Source organism: Rhyacophila brunnea, unplaced genomic scaffold, assembly GCF_057557595.1.
Source record: "Rhyacophila brunnea isolate RB1 unplaced genomic scaffold, BYU_Rbru_1.0 scaffold_14, whole genome shotgun sequence".
Classification (NCBI taxonomy): Eukaryota; Metazoa; Arthropoda; class Insecta; order Trichoptera; family Rhyacophilidae; genus Rhyacophila; species Rhyacophila brunnea.
In genome coordinates, this window is record NW_028232796.1 from 9833269 (window position 1) to 9847187 (window position 13919).

Genomic DNA, 13919 nt, shown 5'->3' on the forward strand with positions numbered 1-13919 from the left:
TTTCACACTAACATTTCGAATATTGAAAGGAAAAAATGGCGTCATCCACACAAATCAAATTTTACAACAAAATAGACATAACATTTTAGTGCATGATAATTAATAATTTGGTTTTTATATCTTTAATCTGATATTAATTATTAAGTTAATTAAAAAAAAAACAACAAAAATGATTGTGAAGTTTTTTTCTCACGCCATTTTCTTCTTTTTTTAATTTAGTTAATAAATCGACATTTGCAGCTTATACCCTTTGGACCCAGTATGTATTTAGTCGTGTACAACGTTGTAATGCAATAAAACCTATTTTGAAAAAACTGAGGGTTGTGCCCTTTTACCTTTCTACAGTCGATTGATAGTATACGAGATGGGCATATAAAACAAGTGTTTCCAACTGTACTTCACAAAAGTATACCAGAAAGAATAAGAAATTGTGCTCGGTGACAGAAAAAGTGCTAGATTTTCTTAAAATGCACAATGTCTAAAAATTAGCATTTCTTAAACATTGTGTTGTGTCATAATAGTAATAATTATGAACATTGTTTTTACAAGAATAAATATCAAAGAAGAATTTTGTATTTTACAGATAAGAAGTTTTGCGATCATTTTGTACATAGCATTTTTATAAGATATAAGGTTCAAAAGATCAACATGTTGATTTTCAAGCAAATGCAGAATAATATTCAATCTTTAAACTGTTTGCGGTATTGAAAAACGCTAGATTTAACACCATACTACAGAGGCATATTTTGCAAACTAGATGTTTATTAAAAATGCTAGACCTAGCAATAAAAACGTTGTGTTGATAACGATGTTTAAAACCTTTAATTTATATGTAAATTTAAAATTTTCCAATTACCATCTACGAGAGATTTGAATATTTAAATTTTATTTCAATATTATTTCACTGTCTATATTCTAGAACAACAAATGTCCATTTTAATAATATGTGAAAAATAATAATTTTGAGATAATTAAATGCAAATATGATAGTCTCACTTAACCAAGCCTTAAAACAATGGATAGAGTAATTGGTAGAGGTAGAGATTATCTGATAAAATAGAAACAACTAGCTCAGAAACCACACCGATATAACTGACCATTAACAGTGTTTTGTAGATATACGAAGATAAAAAGTAATAAGTTTCAAGCCATAGCTAAACTGTATTAAGTATTTTACTTCAGTGCATACGTAAAATTTCATAATACATACTGTCATTTAGAGTTTATACCTCCCAAGTAGGGATTCCAATCCCGGGATCCCGAACTATTTTCGATACCTATGAATCCCGGGATTGGTAAACATAATCCCGAAACTTTCGGGATAGATTTTTTTATCAATTTTTATGGAAAATAAATTAAAAACGAAAATATAACAGAAAAAATACTTTTAATGACAAATAACTACATTAGAAATAAACTGAGTTTGAATGAAGTTTGATTTATACCCATGTGTAAGTTGCTGATTCATTTTATTTTTTCACATAAATCAATAAAAATGAGAAAGTTGGAAAAAAATAATGCTTCCCACTTTTAACAAAGTAATTCCACCACGATCTCATACGTTTTACTGTAGTTTCATATTTGGCTGAGTAATTAGATTTATGAAGCAGAAAGACCATGCACCATGATTTGCTTTACTATTTTAAATCTCGCTTACCCATTCATTAAGTCCTTACTATCAGAAACAGCAATCTCGTATAATATAAACACAATATTGATTTTACGAAATTTCGACCAATTTTATCAATGTTATTTGTATATATAAAAATTTTATATTAACTATGGGAAAAAATGCCAATCCCGGGATTGTCGAATTGTAATCCCGAAATACCGGGATCAAAATTTTGGCTCGAGATTGGATTCCCTACTCCCAAGTTTCAGAGTATGTTATACCTACCAAACTTTGCAAGTTAATAAGGATTAATAAACAAAAGCCATGTAGGTAATATGATGCACTACCTACAGAATTATTCTAACTTGATAAACAAAACTGTTGACCAGCAGACGGTCATAGTACTATGGACCCATGCCCGGATATCATACACAAGAAGTCAATAAACTAATTAATATGATATCACCGAAATATATTATAAAAAGGGGGGAAAATTTATATTTACAGAATAATGACAAATAACTGACTAGTATGTTCAGATTAGCTCAGATTAGATCGCAAGTAGAGATTAGCTTTGTCTATATATTATATACATACATTAATTACCATGTTCGATCTTGAGAGGATCATATTATTATGGGTTTATTTATGGAGGTTGCATTAATAGATTTTCCTTTTCATAAGAAATATAATATGTTAAACACTTGATCAACCTATTAGGTCAAAGTTCAAACACACATTAAAAATCAACCTGCGATCTTTCCAGGCCCGGAATTCGAACCGAGACCCACGACATTATAAGCCGACACGTTACCGCTCGGCCATCGTTGGCATCAAAATAATAATGAGCGTCTTAGAGGCGATCCATAGACTGAAACCGCATGCGGTTTAGAACCGTGTGCCATACTAATACTGATTTCTGTTCAATATAGAAATCATAAATTTAGTATGGCACACGGCTCTAAGCCACATACGGTTTCAGTCTATGGATGGCCTCTTATGTATGTATATTAGCCTCTTGCTCAACTTTTTGGGTCCATTCTCACTCAAAAACACATAAAAATCAACATTCGGATTTACCAAACCCGGGATTTGTATCCTGGACGACGATATAAGCTGACACGTTACCGCTCGAGCATCAAGGGCGTCAAAATAATTAGATTATTCTTATTGTAGTATTGAGGTGACAAAATGTTTTGCACGTTGTTGCGATGTCAAATTACAAAGACCTTACATCAGTCAAAATGCATTTTACTGCAACCCTGCTAACGTAAAATGCTTGCAAAACAAAACTGGTACTGTATGTTGGTACATTCATTTATTTACACAAAATCATTCATAACTTCTGCGCAATTTTAACTGTGCAATATTAACCTATGTATACATCAAAGATAATGAAGAAATCCTTCTTCTATAATCCAAACTATTAGCTTTATATGCACGATTGCTTATTGCTAAATCTGGCATATTACTAAGTTTAGTTAAGTCGACAAAGTTTCATGGCCGGATTTGAGGAGACGGGGAGGAGTTACGATTTCGGTACTTTTCAATTTATTTCACTGGTTCATTTTGCGCACTTCGTGATATTACTAATATTTCAATACATTGGCGTACATGAATAAAAATACGTACACAATGACAGACAAAATATAACATTTTTTTATTTAAAACAGGGTTTCCCAAACTATGTTCCGCCGAACCTGAATAGGTGTTCCACGACAATTTGAAAATGTTTTGTACACTTTTGCATTATTTTCCGAAAACTAGTAAGGAAGATTCCTGGGTTCAGAATCCATTTTCCGTGATAGCTAAACTAGTAAACTTAAGCGCAAGTGACTATGAAAATATAATTGATTTAATTAGTGACTCTGATTTGAAACACAAATACAAAGATCAGCTTTTAAATGATTTCTGGGTGAGTTTGTCAGAAGAGTAGCCCAATTTTTCAAAACAAGCTATTATTGTTTTACTTCCGTTTTCTACAACCAATTTATGCGAAGCGGGATTTTCTTTTTGTGCTGCAATGAAGTGAAAGTGAAGGAACAGGCTCGACGCTACACCAGATAATAGAATGCAACTTACCAGTATTGTGCCTGATATCAAGAAGATTGAGTACCTTGGTATCAAAGTGGGACAAACGCCACCTCCCACTAAATTCATGTTTTAATTGATCATGGTAGTGCAAGCGATGTTCTTTTCAAAAAATCCACCAAACGTATCAAAAACGGTAGTTTTCATAGAGATTTTTTAGTTTAAAGTTGGTATGTTATATAAAAAACGGACAATTTTCACACATTTTTGTGAGTCTTCTGTAAAATTTTGTAAATGGCTTATGTCCCACTTTGATACCAAGGTAGGTAGGTACTCATATGCAATTCAAGGACTCAAAATCATCAAAGTCATTCAGTGCTTTATTTATTCATATTTTTAATGTTTACATTATATTATAGTTTTATATTTAAAAATAATTACTAAATAAATAATGTGTTTTTTTTAATTTTTACTATTAAGAATTACCCAACCTAAAAAATAAGCTAAGTGTTCCGTTAAAATTTCCGTGTTTGCGCAGTGTTCCATTGCAGAAAAGGTTTGGGAAACCCTGATTTAAAACATCCTATGTTATGGATTATTCGTAATGAATCGGACTATTCATCTAATGACACTGGTCTAATGACGATGCTACCACCAAAGACATGTACACATATAAGGTTATCAAAAAAAATATATATATACTTAACTTTTCTCTCAAAAAGTTATTTGTGTCGCGAGCTGTGTGGCATCTTTCACCATCTTGTTGGAACGACATATCGTTCAGTTCAAAATCATCTAACTCATACAAGAAAAAATCATTACTGATGTTTCTGTAGCATTCTTCATTGACAGTAAATGCATTACCATTTTCGTTTTCAAAAAAAAAATATATCCAATTAGACCTCCGGACTATAAACCACATCAAACTGTTAATTTTTCATTACAAATTACTACAAATGCGCCAATAATTGTGCTTATTTATCCAAAAATGAGCTTCATCGCTAAAATGGTTTTTTAAATGAAATCATGGGTCTATTTCACGTTGCTCTAAAGCTCAATCAGCAAAGTTTTGACGTACCAAATATACATTCGATTTAAGTTATTGTATTAAATGTATTTTATATGCCGTCATGTAAATCTTTATGAAGAATACTCCATGTAGTGCCATAAGAAAGTCCTTAAAAACAACGTGTAATTGACTATTCTGAATTTTCATCAACATTTGATTTACAACATCGATAATAATTGTTCGATTTTCCAAACAGTATTGAACACAAAAATCTCAATTGTGGTGAGAATCAGAAAAAAATGGCTATTATGTTTTAAATATCTATAGTACTAGGTTTTTTTTCCAAATATCAAATGACAAATGAAGATAACCACTCTAACTTCAGACTATTGCACCAGTCAATAATTCTTAACTGAACATAGTGATAAAAAAATCACGTGTTGTTTGTCAACGTGTGTTTGAATCCAGAGTATGAACCTACTAGGTTGAGCAAGTGGCTAATATCCATTTAAAAAAAGCAAAAATATATTAATAAAACCTCCACACTGTGAAGGCTCATAATTGAATACGTGTATTAATTAAGGCGCTAAGTACCAAAAACATAAAAACTGACATTTTATAGAAAAATGTTCTACATACCAATGCCAATAACTTCAACTATAGTCTAAGTGCCTCAAGCAAGTCAAAAAAATACAGCAAAATAATTAAACCTGTCGAGGTTGTAAGTCCGTTGGCGTGTTTTATTTATAATGGTGTAAGTAGCACTGCAGTGGTCAACGGCATTCAATATAAAATAGCTGACGATGGTGGGTTGACACTTGCGAGTTCTTAATACCTAAAATTATAGAAGCTGCCGTGATTGCTTCACACTGTAAAACTACATTTTTCAAAAGGTCTGCTTCATGAAATTTCACTACAATGACTCGGTATTTTGTAACTACGGGCAATACTACTTTTTGGTACTTAGAGCCTTATTTAATACACGTATTCATTATGATCTTCTTATGATCGCACATAGTTTTAAAAAATGTGCACTTATAAATTGTAACCGAAATATAATAATAATTATATCCCCTTATATATGTAGTGAGCTTTGATATTATGAGACGCTATTGACCAAACAAGTGCCTGGTCGCGGTTAGGGAAACTTATAGAATAGAGACGCTTTTATTGTGAGCTTTTTTTAACTTCACAAATACGTAAAGACATCTTTATCGCCACATCTATCTAGTTACGCGCGTTATTACTTACAATATACTCTGATACGGGTTTTTCTTATTTTGTATGAAATAACTAGACATTATTTTATGACTGTATTTTCCCTCAGCTATTTATAGCCGTGGTATAGTCTCTTTGAACTTTTCCATTTGCTTAATTATTATTTATGCCTCTGAGATGTAAGTAAGTGGATATACTTATAGTAATGTAAGTTTTGTGTAAATCTAGGATTTTCCGGACCAGTGAATGCTATTTTGTAAAAACATCCATGAGTTATCAGAGTTTTTTCAGATTAGCTCAGTCATCAAGTGATAAGTAACTTGTGTTATTTACCGAAAGCCATTGAATTTATTAAAATAATAGGTTTAACAAAAATACGGAATACCATAAAATAAAAATACGACAATGTTGTGAAGATTTAACACTAAACTTAACCTTGGGTTACCCAGCCTATTAAACTACAAACACTTCAGTTAATCATAATATACGTTAGTATTGTTAATAAAATCAATGATATTATCCAGCAAATACATAGGTAATATAAATTGATAGATATCCGTCAGTTGACCATGTCCGATCCTAATAAAATCATATGGGCCTCCACAAAGAGGAGATTTGTTAACCGATTTTTTAAATGAGAAATGAATGTTAGCCACATGTTCAACATATTAGATCCATACTCTAACTCCAAACACAAATTGAAAAACAGGCAAAGGATTCGAACCTAGGACCCACGGTATTATAAACCGACGCATTAGCCGCTTGGCCACCGTGGGCCCAAGGCATTGGGCATTTATGCCCTATTGTTGACAGTCAAGATTCGATCGGTTCAGTCAAACAAAAAAATCAAAGTAGACGTAGAACGGCATGTTTATTGGTAAGTTAGATGACACAATTAAGGCCGTCAGAAAACTATTAATACTTTGAGATATCGATATTTTCTTTAGATACGATGGTATTGATACTTTTTCGTTCGATATGACGGCCCTAGGGACAAGTGTGTTATAATAATTATAATGCAAGTATTATAGATAATTAAAATGATGCGACCCGTCCCCACGTAGCTGACTGACGCCATGTGTGTGCTTATCGGAAATGGCTCACTGGCAGAACATTCAGGCATCCGGTATACTATTTAATTTATGTACAGCTAAATTTGAGTTAGTTATAAAGTAAAAATTATTATTATTCTCGTCGGTCTAACAACATATTATTTTACATACAATTTATGCTATACAAATTAATTGTACAGGTATCTTACACATAGCTTGCAACTAGAATTACATTAAAAGAAAACATTAAAATTTTATAGAATTTTATGCTATTTAGCTAAATTTGAAGCCAACTCCTGATTATGTTGCAATAAGACAGCCAGAAATTGGTTCCAAACGTAATACCTTAAGAGGAGATACCTTTAGGAGGTAACAGTAGGTACTAGGAACATCTAGTGCTGGATTTACATAATAATACAGTTAACTGAAAAGTTTCAAGCACAGGTGTTTAATTTCTAAATAAATACCTATATTATTACCTAATACAGTGAGCAACATAAGAAATAGTATTTTCATTCAACTATTAACTTTCAGCATTACAAAAAAATGAGCATTCGTTGAGAGAAGTTTAGATTATGTAGGTTAGGTAATTATTTTAGTCAATGATACATAGTTTTATAAGTTTTCTCAGATTATCAACGATATAGGAAAACAAATAATGTATATTATATATTATTACACAAAAGTGATGAGTAACTGTTTTTCGGACCCTGCGATTATCTGTATTTATGGCACCCAACTCGAGCAAGTCAGCAGCTACATCTATCTTGGACAGCAGGTGTCCATAGACGGAAGCATGCACGATGAAATTGCTCGAAGAACAAAGCTGGGATGGAGTGCTTTCGGACGTCTGAATAGTATCTTCAAGAGTGACCTACCATTGTGTATTAAGCGTAGGGTGTTCGACCAATGTGTGCTACCCGTGCTCACGTATGGCAGCGAGACGTGGACCCTCAACACGAGAGATGTCCAAAAGCTAAGAGTCTCACAGCGAGGCATGGAGAGGTGTATGTTGGGCATCACGCGAAAGGACCGTAAGAGAAACGAATGGGTTAGGAAGCAGACAAGAGTACGCGATGTAATAGACGTTGCCAAACAGCTGAAATGGAGATGGGCGGGGCACATTGCTCGCCGAAAGGACGGCCGCTGGACAAATTCCGTCATCCAGTGGTACCCAAGGGGCACGAAACGGCCACAGGGTCGCCCTAAAAGCCGCTGGATTGACGAACTGGTAAAGTTCGGCGGAAATACGTGGCAGCGAATGACTCAGGACTGAGAGAGTTGGAGAAAGCTAGGGGAGGCCTTCATCCAACAGTGGATTGACCCCGGCTGATGATGACATATATTATTATACTTATTGCAAACATAAATATAGTAAATACACCATGATTCATTTTTTATTCAAAAAAAATAAATCATAGAAAAGAAATATGCATCCTACTCTAATTGTCCATTTTTATACTGTTTTAACTTTATAATTCAATCCATTCAACTCTAAAAACCACAATTTTATTTACATTATATACATTATTAGTTATTACATATTATAATGCAATTGAATCGGGAAACTTTTATTTTAATAATCACCTATATTTTATTACGATATTCATAGGAGTGTTCCTATATAAAACATTGCCATTACGTCATTATTATGATTTCAATAACTATATTATACAAAACCCTCTATTGATACAAAATAAAACTATAATTTCCACAGCAGAGAAATGAACCACTTTTTAAATAATAATACAGTTTCCCATCTTTCATGAAATTTCCTATTACAGATTCTCTCGGCGTCCCACTACATCGCAGAGCATTTGCCAGATGGCGCCGACGGTCTGTGGGGGTTAGTAAACGCTGCTGCCTGGTGTGCGCTCGGAGAACTAGAATGGGTGCCTTTCCCAGTTATCCGAAAAGCTACTGATATCAACCTTCTTGGTAAGTGAAATAGCAAGGGTTTTCACCTCTAAAAATATTTTCTGTTTTACCGACACGGACTTGATTTCCATAACTACATATTATTACTTTAATTTTTATAACTAGATGGCGCAGGAAAAACAAATTTTCACGAAAACAATAAAAAAACGTTGCCTGTTATTTTATTTCCAATCAACATTTAAATTTAATTCCAGATTATATTTTACGTAATTTCGTGTTTTATCTACATGGATATAGATTGAATATTAGTGCTTTATGTTTATTAGTAGGTAATATAAATCCTCTAAAGTCTAAGGCCATCCTCCCACGGCGCAACTTATGTCCGTCGGAACTGAAACTAAAATTCCAGCCAGTATCTAGCTAATGTATTTCAATGGCGGCTCGCTGACGGCGAGACTGGAATCTCTCAGCTTCAAAACGGTCGCGAAGAGATGCGACATGCTAGTCGCGCGGTCTCTGAAGTTTCCAGTCACCGTAAAACAGTGGTACCAACATCATTAGATTTCGGTGAAAAATCATATTTTCTTACCAAAATTGGTTAAATGTTAATTGGAAAATCAAAATAACCTTATGTAAACGCTGCAGCGCGCGTGTTGTCAGTTTTTGTACAACACGGTTGATAGTTAAGTTTGACAGTTTGAGGTTATGTAATTATTATTTCAACTGGGTTTCAGTGGCGCCGTGTGCGAAGCATCACATTGGTCAGTTTATGAGTTCCTTCATAAACCAGTTCCATCAGATTTCAGTTGCGCCGTGGGAGGATGGCCTAAATGGTATAACTATGTGCCTACTTATATAATTTTTTGGCATGTCACAAAATTTTATAACATACAGTTTATTCCCTATACAACTAAATCATCAGATAGGCATTGTAAAACTACAACAAAATGTTATTTTTACAAAAACAGTAATAGTTTTTTTATTCAATCAAGGATTGTTGTTACTATGACAAGAATTTTATTTCGTAATATAGCTATTATTTTTTGATGTCGAGAAACTTTTCCGTTTGTTTGTCTCAGGGTCACTGGGGCATAGTAAGCAGTTATGAGCAAAACTAGAATCCATATGAGTTCTCCGCAGGACATACTTTAAACAGCCAATATGGTATTATCACTCTGAATATCGTTATCTAAGCGTCATCATAAACTACCACAGATCGCCGTTTTTTATAATGAATAACACCTGAAAAATGCCAATAGGTAAAACCTAAATATTTTATTTGACTGATATAAAAAAATGAAAACATTTAGTTGCGCGCTAACATGACAAAAAAATGTGCCACATACGACTTTGTTTAACTGTATATAGAATCAATTTATAAGATAACTATAAGACAATATGACGTTGTATCTAAACTTAGAAGATTTAAAGGAAATCCAGCGTGTTTTCATGACAATGAATTATTCTTTCTTACCTCACCTGTCATATTTACTTCATTGACAAGAACTTGCAACACTGTTGAGAGTGCATCAAATCCTACAACGGCGCCTCATTGTCGTTCGCTGGTGTACCGATTTTGATCCAGTGGCCTTCCCTATCTTTTACTGTTAAATATTGTGTCTTGAGTAGGGAATCCAATCCAGAGCCAAAATTCTGATTCCGGGATTTCAGGATTTCGGGATTACAATTTGACAATCCCGGAAATGGCATTTTTTTCCATTGTTAATATAAATTTTTTATATTTACAAATAACATTGATAAAATCGGTCAAAATAAGTCTAGTATAATTTTTACTATTTAAGACATTTATTGTTAATATTGTATACGTTCAAACTTAGAAATACATAAGTTTAATGGAGTAAAAAATATTGTAATATAATAATGTGAATTCAATATGAGATAGCTGTTTCTGATAGTAAATACTTAATGAATGGGTTAGCGAGATTTAAAATAGTAAAGAAAATCATGGTGTATTTATGGCCTTTCCGCTTCAAAAATCTAATTAGTCAGCCAAATATGAAACTGCCGTAAAACGTATGAGATCATGGTGGAATTACTTTGTTAATAGTGCTAAGCATTGTTTTTTTTAATCTTTCTCATTTGTATTAATTTATGTGAAAAAATAAAATGAATAGACAACTTACACATGGGTATAAATCAAACTTCATTCAAACTCAGTTTATTTCTAATGCAGTTATTTATTATTAAAAGTATTTTTTCTGTTATATTTTCGTTTTTATTTTATGTTCCATAAAAATTGACAAAAAAATCAATTCCGAAAGTTTCAGGATTATGTTTATCAATCCTGGGATTCATAGGTATCGAAAATAGCTCGGGATCCCGGGATTGGAATCCCTAGTCTTGAGCATATTCCATAGAAGGCGCGTGACGATATTGCGAGCCTTAGTTTTCACCACCACCGTCACAACACTCACGCCGTTTATATATATATCTCCAATCGATTCAAAAATTACCAATCGATTCTTTATGGTTGTTTTTAAAATATAAACGTAAATATATGCCATCGATTTACTCTTCTAAATAATTAAAGGCAACCATTCACTACTTCGCTACTGAACTCGTTAGTGCGGTGTTCGTCTCCATTTCGTGTATGCTGAGCATGCAAAGTAAGCTCTGGCTAATCCTATACCTCGTCGACACACGAAGCTGTAAACTTCGATGGTAGTGCTAGTAATTGCTCATACTTCGAATACTGTATGATAAACTGTATAAAATGGTTATTGTTGCATTATAATGCAATCGAAAATCTATATTTAATGCATACATCTTACTGTATTTCATTCTAAGATAATCAATAACTAGCACTGACATCGTAATTCACAATTCGGTACCACGGTCTGTATTATAGTTAGCCTTGGGCTGTATAGAAAAATCTACATTGAAATATATCCGTTGATATAGATGCTATCAATCTGATGAAAGATTAATTACAAGATAAAAAGAACTTTTTATATACCTACAACGTTTTTAAATTTTCTGTTGAATCATATAAACATGACTTGACTAGCTTAAACGATCAAAAAAAATTGTACTTGATAGAAATAATACTGAAATGTCATTTTGACATTCATATTGATTTCCATAATAACGCACGTATATATTAATAATTTAGTTGCTAGGACCCCAGACCCCTAGGAACCAATAATAGTGGATTGGATTACGGATTTCTTCCGAAATAACTTTTCATACAAAACAGAATTAACTGAAAATGAATTCAACTGTACTTAAAGATGGCTAAAAGTATTTTTAAAAAAATGCATTGGCATCGTGTTCTAATATTCTAAAAGTCTAGCTAGTCGGGAAGTTAGTTAAAAATCGATTGCAAGATTTGTACCAGATAAACAACCGCCGGACAAATAAAAATACGACCTAATAAAATCGTTGTAAAAATGAGACATATTATTCAGTATTGTATGAAGCATTCGCTCTCAAGCCACTCAATAAATGGAAAATCGGAATAGCTTGTGACAGTGCAAAAATATGCTTTTCTTTGACATTGTATATGACTTTGACATATTATTGTGAAGTAGTATAGATTGTCTATATCTGAAGTCATCAATATATATTCGAATAACCCGGAAAAATCATAAAATCTTTTCTTTGACGTAGTAATATGTAACATAAAATAATAATAATCATTTTTGTTTACATAGTTTAATTCAATATTTTATTAATTTATATTAATTATTTCCTGACGCTCGAAGATAAGCAAAGGTTTCACATTGAATTATCTAAAGGACATAATCTTGATATGTCATTACGTTATGAATGTCTACCTATTTATATCACCCTTAAAATCGACGGAAATACGTGTCAGTGAAATGCTACGTACGAAGTGGAAAGAGGAAAGCAAGGCATTTATACTGTAAAGGATCATCCCCTTCAAATGATGATAAAGACATAATTATGTTATACGTATTGATAAAATAAACCATACAACGATCTTCTAAAGGTATACTAAGATATCTATTAACGTATATGTTAAAGTGATTATTATAATATAAGAAAAATTTACAAATGATATATATTGTTCAATAATAAGAATTTAAAATATTATGTGCATAAATCAATATTTTCAGTAAATAAAAAAAATGTAATTAATCAGTGCATGCACGTAATTTTTAGGTTTGATTAATACCGAACGCTATCTAAAATCATGCTTGTGATATTTTTTTTAATTATTAATAACCATGTCCTTGCTTTTTCGTACAAGGTGGTTTTTAGTAATTTTTGAACAATCACAAACCCCCAGGCGTTTAGAAAATCACATAAATATATTGTGTCCACACCGGGATCTGCAGGAGCACTGCACCACGAGAGCTCGTGTTAGTAATATCGCATACTGAGATCTATAAGGTCGTAACTGCAAAAAAATCCAACAATGACTTATGAATGCAGTTCGACAGAAAAAAAAATCTATTTTTTAGTGCGAAATGGCATTAACTGCTACTTGGAAGCAGTAGCCTCCTACACAATTGTGTCCATGTGGTTATTTTATATTTAAATTTTGAATTTAGAGCTAATGGTAGCTAATCTAATATGAGGCCCTTTAGCCTAAGAAACATTTCATCTTTGGTTCAATATTTACTGTGCTAGACAGCCGTATTTTCAAATGATTTGCATTCTGATCGACTAAGTACATACATACATTATCAATCATCACTGGTCGGTCTCTTCTGCTGTTGAAACACTTTTGCCTGTTATCGCGAGGGTTGGTTTCCAATCCTGGTGTCCTAATGAATTTGAATTTCTATGCGCCTGTCAATTACCTACGTGGTCGCAGCCATGATTTATTCTGGATTGGAACCGTTTCCTCGTGTCAAGCCTATCAGGCACCATTAGCGAAGGGTGCAAGATTAGTAAATGCGTTCCCTAAAGACATAGACATTTTGAATGATGTACTTTGCATTTTGTTTTCAAAACTGTATTTTTCTGTATAAAATTGTATGTTTCTCATTCTCAAAAATTATATTTTTCTGTATTAAATTGTACTTAAGGGGACGCTCTACAGAATTGCCCTTGAGAATTGAAAATATGATTTTTTTACATGTGGTCCGGAATTGTTGCTCTACTGGTAATATTCAAAGGTCGCCGACAA

At 32.8% G+C, this 13919-nt stretch overlaps 1 protein-coding gene across 2 annotated transcripts in view; it reads left to right on the forward strand.

Annotated features, from left to right (window-relative positions):
* Positions 1 to 13919, forward strand: part of LOC147075589 (D-beta-hydroxybutyrate dehydrogenase, mitochondrial) — a 247599-nt gene that overhangs the window by 126702 nt on the left and 106978 nt on the right. For both annotated transcript variants that reach the window (XM_085941907.1, XM_085941906.1), the window contains exon 4: positions 8707 to 8860. In XM_085941907.1, the coding sequence (XP_085798033.1) occupies positions 8707 to 8860 (154 nt within the window). The remainder of the gene's footprint in view (positions 1 to 8706; positions 8861 to 13919) is intronic.